Here is an 8,073-nt window from a genome sequence, read left to right as displayed (position 1 = left end):
ATGTATTTAGACAAACATAGATCCAAGGTTTATTAGGGTTGCATGCACACTTAGGAAGTGTTAGATTGCTCAAAACCCAACACTTTCAACTCGCCCATCAAAAGAAGAAACATACAGATAAATCAAAGGTATGTTTTCCTACTTTATGTGTCCTATCAAAGTTGCATAGATTAGTTGAGTTAGATCTATCCGGTTTTGAGTCTTAGACCATAATTGTTTATTGTTTCCGTTGCCTAATCATTGGTCTCTAAGAGGCTCAAAACCCATCAGTGGTATCAGAGCCAGGTGAACTCAAGTCTATTGCACTTAGACTTTCTCTAGGTAGGTATGTTAGGGTTTGTATGTGTAAGGTTTCTGTTGTAAATAATTTTAAGGTCTATAAATTTGCCTTGGTTGAAATCGAATATGTTTATGCTTTATAAACAATGTTTTATTTGTTCTTCCTCTTTGTCACGTTGTGGCTGGTCTTCCACCACATCGTGGGCTCGGTCTGCATCGTGACTGTCTTCGTCGCCAGTTCGTGGTCATGTCTTGACCACGCTATGGCAAGCTGCTGAGAACAAAAAAACAATAATAATAAATATCATGTTTTCTCTGCATGTCACGACGTGGTTGTGCATTCCCCACGTCACGAAATCTGAAGTTTCAGAATTTTTCTAAATTCGTTTTTATTTTTGGTTGCTCAGCTTTTTTGATTTTCAACACATACAAACTAGCCTTTATGCTAAAACATAAAGCATATTTGATTTAATTACAAGATTAATTAAAAAAAACAAAAGATTAGGACACTTATAATTTAATTGTTGACTTTTAGTTTATTGAATTAAAAGATATATCAATTTAAATGTGTATATATATTGTAAAATTGTATTTATATGTATCTCATCTACAAACATTACGTCATCTGGTGTTTCTTAAATGTGCATTGTTAGTATTACATAGTAGGCTTATCCACTTTTATTGCTATAAGGAAGGTTTAAGGTAGGTCTCTTTATTCCTAATGAAGTCATATTTTAAGTGGAATTCATTTCTCGCCACCCTCATTTCCTTCTTGCATTTTGAAGTCGAGTTACCAAATGGGTTTGGTAGGACAATTGTGCAAGTTAAAATTATTAACTCTACAAGTAATAAAAAAATCTCGTTTTATTTAGCAATGTGAATCTTATGTTTCCCATGGAAATTACACCTTGTGGTATGTTCCTTTTGATGTAAGCGTGTGTGGTTTACCGACTCTTCAAGATAAGAATATAGTCAAAGAAATGTATATGTTGATTGCAATTCTCAAGCATTACTTGAGTCGAATCTCATTGTAACTTCACATGGTTGTTTCACCATTTGGATTCATGATCCTCAGCTAATCCAATCATGATTATTAAATGGGCATTAGAAGAGATTAACATGCTATTGACATAAATCAAGTTCTAGGAATCTCATAGAGATTAAGATCGACAATAACTTGTCCACATAAATAACTTCATTTTGTAATTTTTGGCTAATCCACTTTACATTGTGAAGCCAAATATGGATCCTAGCCTTTTAGATTAATAATTTGTGTTGGGTAATTAAAGTAAAAATATATTTCTTGATCAAACTAATTGTGTTAGTTCTCCTTTGTTAAATAGATGGCTAATGGTGCTACTCCTCCTCCTCCTCCTCATACACCAACAGCTTCATCAAACTTCTCACTACTTTCTCTCATCTCGCGAGATAAACTCATTGGTCCCAACTACCTTGATTGGATTCATAACCTAAGGATTACTTTGAGGTACGAGAACAAGGAGTATGTGTTGGACGAGTATCTTGAAGAGGAGCTTCCTGATGATGATACTAAAGAAGAAGCCGTCAAACATGAAAAGCTTCGCTATCACTCTTTGAAGTCTCGTGTTTGATGTTGGCGACCATGTCTTCTGAAATCCAAAAGAGTTACGAGAACCTTGGGGCATATGACATGAACAAACAGCTCAAAGACATGTTCCAAGAGCAAGCTCGAACTGAGAGATTCAAGGTGATGAAATCAATTCTTGGTTGTAAGCAACATTATGGTGGTTCTATGAGTGACCATGTTCTAAAGCTAAAGGGGTACTTTAACAAACTTAAACTTATTGGCTTCCCTTTCACTCAAGAGTTTTCTATTGATGTCAATCTCAACTCTTTGACTAGTGCATATAAGCATTTCACTATGAACTACTATATGAATGGTTTAGCGAAGAGTATCATGGACCTACATGGGATGCTCAAGACAGATGAAGAAAGCATTGTTCCACCTAGGAACTCAAGTTAAACCATTCATGTGTTGGCTATTAGGGAGAGTGGTTTCAAGAAAATAGGTCCTCTCATCAAACTATCAATAGAAAAGGGAAATGAAAAATGGGTGCTCCCAATTCCAACCCTAAAAAAGACATTTCTGCCATACCACTATGAATGACCATAATGAATCCATTTGCTACTGTTGCCATGTGTAACGTCCCAAAATGCAGATAAAATTTTTGTTTTTAAATTTATTTAATTCATAAGAAACTGATATCAAAATAGTTAAAAGAATGTAATTGTATCATGTTATCAGAGTACAAATTCCTAAAATCACTAAGTGCGGAAAAACATAGAGTGATGTGGTGCGATCAGGCTTGCCCCTTCCCCTTCGAACTGGAAGTACCTAAAACATGAACTCAAAAATGTAAGCACAAAGCTTAGTGAGTTCTCCCAAAATACCACACTAAAAAAACATAATGCCAAGCATATTTGGGTGCTACCCTACCCCTTTGGTCTATTTCAACTAGATACTATCAAGCATATATGGGTGCTTGCCTATCCCTTCAGTCTATTTCAATCGGATACTACCAAGCATTTATGGGTGCTTGCAATCCCCTTCAGTCTATCTCATCCGGATATCGGGTCTTGTTTACCCCTACTACTACCATATAATATCATAACAAGTATCACATAGTCATTAAGCAAATACAGGCATAACAGACAGTTGTCACGAAGATAATCATCACACCACATCATAAACTAGTGGGCCAACATTGGTGCCTTCGACCCACGAATATTGCGAATGAAGACTCATCTTAGATTGTAGGTATCAAATCGCACTCAGCGGATAACTCGCAAGCTCTTCTCCCTATTGCACAATCATAAAACCCGAATTAGAAATTAGGTCACATTCTAACCCAAAATTCCAAAACCCTAATTCTTGACTTAAGGAAAAGGGGATCCTTTACCTTTTCCTAATTGGGCATCCTTTCCTCCAAGGCTCAAATCCATAAAAACCTAAAAAGGCATCCAAGCCCAACTATAAGGCCTCTAAGGCCCAATATGGCCTAAGAATCCCAAACCTGTCCTTAGACCCAAAAATGACCTGCTACAAACAAATGGGCCCAAGGCCTAAGAACCCAAAACCTAGCTTGTACGCCCAACATACACCGGTGTTAAACATGAGTCGGGATGTTGACCCAGTACGTGCAGCGTACACTAGAGTATGCATGGCGTACTAGTCTGCCAACCCAAACTCACTATCATGACTTAATCCATTAAGTACTAACATCCAAAACTTAGATCTAAGTACCTAATAATGTCTTAAGCCATAAAATTGCAAACTCTATGCTTTTGCATGTAAGGGTGGGGCTTAAATCATGAATTAAGTCCATAAGCACAATTGGATGGTTTCTAACACTTGCATGGTTGAGGCTTAACCATCAAGATCCGATTTTTATGACCCAAAACACTTCCAAGAGTCCAAAAGGACAACTCATATGGTCTGAAGTTGCTCATACTCCAAGGATCCAAACTATGGTACGAAAAGATACCATTTTCTACCCTAAAACTAGATCTAAGCTTGTAATCATCAAGGTTTAACCTTTATAACTTCAAGGGGCTGAAATGATGCCAAACGTTTGGATCTATAAGCTCCTCTCTTGTCCTTGCTTCTTCTCAAGTTTTCTTATCCTTTAAGGTCACTAAAGAGCACCACAAACACTCAAGAAAGCTCACAAATACACTCAAGGTGGCTTAGGGTTCGAGATTTGCACTACAAGAGCAATGGAGGCTGAAAAGGTAAGGGACTTGAGGGACTTAAGGTCCTTAAATAGGGTGTAAAACCTAAAACTTAGTGTTTTCCCCTGGCTTGGTTACGCCCTGTGTACGCCGAGGATCCCCTGATGGTGCGCATGTAGTAAGTACGCCATGCGTACATAATGTAAGTCCATCGTACTCACCATCCTTCCATCACCTTAACTTGAATTGAAAATACACTAAGTCAGAAACTTCATACCTAGTGACTCGGGTGCTACACCAAGAGAAGGGCCATAGGAAACGTAGATACCCCAAATATTTAGAGGATCTTAAGAAGAACAAGGGCAAGGGTGTTGGCACTTCAGGTATGTTTACAATTGAATTACATTTGGGCTCTACTTCTAATAATTGGATACTTGAAATGAGATGTGGAATGTACATTTGTTCTGATGTGTAGAGACTAAGACGAAGTAGGAAGATAAGGCATGGAGAACTTGATTTGATCATGGGGAACAAGAGCATAGTAGTTGTTACCAAGATTCGACATTACGAACTTTCTTTACTTTCTAGTTTTTCAATTGTTTTAAAAGATTGTTGCTATTCATCTTACATTGAAAGAAACATTATTTCTTTTTATGCATTGTGGTGTGATGGTTTTACATTTGGATTTGATAATAATAATATTAGTATTTTGGTTTACAAAGATAATACTCTTTATTTTAAAGAAAATCCTTGCAATGGCATATATGAATATGTGATAGGTGTAAGTTGAAACAATAACTTAATCTTAAATGTTGGTACTTCCACTTTGGATAAATCATGTCTATGTCATTGTCGTTTTGGTCATATAAGCAAGAAAAGAATCAACGAAGTTATGAGAGGAAGAGATTTCAACCATCTCCCTTATGGTTAAATGAAATGATGAGTGTTCTTAGTTCATCCAACACAAGGTCAAAGACTCAATTTGTTTAAATCATTTTTCAGGATAACGTTTTTTGGAGAAATCACAAATATGTTGATTTTTGTTTATCTGATGAGAAGAAGATGTTTTCTAAGTATACGAAATTTTACAAGACCAATCCTTAAGCTCTCAATCAATGTTGGTTTCCTGAATGCTTTTGTTAAATACTGAGAGATGGAAAGAGATTGCTATGGAGCTAATAAAGACGAATTTTGAGCATCTCCTTAGTGATACTTAGATGTTGACTACTCTCTTCAGAAGAATTCATAATACAAGATATTTCGATGTGTACACTTCAGAGATAGAGATGACAAGAAAGTCAAACAATAAAGAGAAATATGACTGCTCCGTTTTATTAGTTGTTGGGGTTATCGAGTTTCCTTTTGGTTTAAAAAAGAGGTTCATATGTTATCTTCAAGATGGTGATAGTGACTAGTCTTTGGCATGTCTACGTGTCAGACATGTAATGGTTTGGTCATAAAAGTTGTCAAAGGTACTATGTGTTGTAGCTTGTGTCAACACTTTCGAACGGCTACACTAGTCCGACCTACTAACCGATGATTTTACACCCAATATCTTATTATTATTCAACGGTTCTTCATTTCACATAACATAATAGAACCATTACCTAGTGGATTTTATCTTTATACTGAAGATTTTGTGTTCTCCCGAATAGATTTATTTAAATACTTTATGAAAATGTTTAGGGGAGACTGGTGTTTAAAATCATTAAAAAAATTATTTTTTTCCATCGGTCTAAACATTTAAGGGAGAATTGTTAAATATTGAAATGTTTGATAGATGAACTTTTCATTTTGACCAAGTAGTTTTAGGGTTTTTCAGATTTTAAACCTTACGACTATAAATAGTTTATGTAATTTTTATTTTTAGAGTGAGCCTCATTTTCCACTTATATTTCATTTTCTTAATTGAAGAGAAAGTGAGAGTTCATCTTTTTCATTTGAGTATTTTCATTGTAATTGGATATGATGATCATATGAATGCAAAAATATTTCACTAATTCCTTGTTTATATGAGATTGATTCATTTACTGTTCTTAATTTCTGAATTGTCATCTTATTCTGTGTGAATCTGGGTTCCTACAAAATTAAGGAAGAGGAATGTGTAGGTTGCTTAAAGTTTTATGTCATTAAAATCACTTCATAAGATAAAAGCGAAGAAAATGATGATTCAAAATCGAAGCTAAACAATGATTCATCTTTGACAAACAAAACTAATGATTCTCAAGAGCCAGTTATTGTCGAAGATATAAGGAACAATGAAAATGACAGTGAGAATGATTCTAGTGAAAAACAATTCCAAGAATTGTTGAAGCACAAGTGTTTGAGGATTTAGAGCAATACACAAAAATTTAAAAAAAAAAAGGGAAAACATTTTCTTGAACAAAACTCAGTACATTATCCACAATTTAATAAAGATTTTCCAAATCAAGTTGTTGTCACAAAAGGAAATGGTGATAGTGTTGATCCAAGTTTGAATGAATTATTGAAAGAAGATAATCTGAAAGTCTATGAGGAAGGTTTTTATTCAAACCAAAATGTTGTGGAAAATGGTTTGAATCAAATGTCAAAAAAAAAATTCAACATCAAAAGAGTAAAAAATCCTTTGCAAAGGAAAATAAAAATAACAAAAATGGTGTTTGGGTTGTGAAAAGTACTCAATCTGTTGTCGAAGAAAAGACCAGCACAAGTTGTGGTGAGTCTTTATCTGATGAGTTGAAGGATCAAAATGATCAAAAAGTAAAGACTCAAATTTTCAAAAATGATGAATAATTTGTTTTAAAAGAAGAAATTTCCAAAAGGAAAGCTGAAAACAAAGTTTATTGGAAGATGATATGGGCATATTTAGTTATAAAATTCATGCATTATCTTAATACTTTATGTTGTTTTTGCCTCAAATATTAAACAAAATGTACTTAATTAGTTTAAAATTTCATTTTCAGCAACAAATACATGCTCGGAAGAAAAAGAAAGCGGATTTGGCGATTGGAATCTTGGAATTTGGATTTCGAAGAAAGAAGATAAAATTGAAGAACACAACGTGTTATACTTAAACATGATGTGTTGGTGTGAAAAATCCTGATAAAATAGTGTCTTGCCATACACGCGTTTTTAATAAACAACACAGCGTGTTGGGTCGTTAAACACGACATGTTGCGCCTATTTTCTGAATCTATTTAAGGATCGTTTCTGTTCAAAAACCTAACGAATGATTTTAGTTTTTATTGACTTTTAGAGGCCAAAGACATCCCTAGGAGCTATGGATTTTAATATTCGACTAGAGGCTTTGAATTGAGGAGACCTAAGGCAAAAATCATTAGTAATTTACTTAATTCCTTTGATTACATTATATTTGCATTGATTAATTTCGTTTTTATGCTTGTTTTTGCTAAAATCATGGGCTAAACATCCTACTTTCGTTTAGAGTAGAGGATCTTATGATTATGCTTTGATTTACTCGGTTTGGATTATATTGATTTGATTATTTATCATGTTAAGCTTGTTAAAAGAACCTGTTTTGAATTGAACACTAGTAGACTCTTTAATTTAGTCACTTGATCACTGCTAGAATGAATTTGTTTGCTAAAGGATTAGTAATAGTGAACATGAACCTAATCACATTAGAAATTGGTAATTAATGATATCTTAATAAATTGCACTTGCCACGAAATCAAACATAGGAATAAGTGAATTGAATCTAAACGGAAGTCTCGTTAATATTATTGAATCTAGTTGTATTTTGTTCTTCTTTTAAGTGATTAATTGCTCTTTGCTAAGTGTTAAAGTAATTTCTTAAGTTTCTAATCTTGCAAAACTAGAGAAAACCCCCCTTCTTTAATTCATTGTTTGAATTAGATAATATTAGTAGTAATGTTAATTGTTTACTGTTCCTTGTGTTTTATACCTTACTTACCTTCACTAAACTACTAATTGATAGGTACACTGCCTACTGTGTGTTTGTTTTTGTTTAAGTTAGTTAGGATTAACACTAGTACATTCAACACGTATTAAGTTTTTGGCGCCGTTGCCGAGGAACGGTTCTAAATAGTTAATTTTATTTGCTAGTGTTATCAATCCTTTGTG

General features: G+C 34.2%; 1 protein-coding gene across 1 annotated transcript; it reads left to right on the top strand.

Annotated features, from left to right (window-relative positions):
• The first annotated feature begins 1,900 nt into the window (after positions 1-1,900).
• LOC145099320 (uncharacterized) lies at positions 1,901-2,281 on the top strand. Its single transcript, XM_079036906.1, has one exon. The coding sequence runs from the start codon at positions 1,901-1,903 to the stop codon at positions 2,279-2,281; it is 381 nt and encodes a 126-aa protein (XP_078893032.1).
• The last annotated feature ends 5,792 nt before the right edge of the window (positions 2,282-8,073 follow it).

The sequence above is a fragment of the Lactuca serriola genome, chromosome 4 (assembly GCF_051521515.1).
Source record: "Lactuca serriola cultivar US96UC23 chromosome 4, Lser_US96UC23_V15, whole genome shotgun sequence".
NCBI classification, from domain to species: domain Eukaryota; kingdom Viridiplantae; phylum Streptophyta; class Magnoliopsida; order Asterales; family Asteraceae; genus Lactuca; species Lactuca serriola.
Note: the sequence above shows the minus strand (reverse complement) of the source record. Positions and strands in the feature narration are given on the sequence as shown.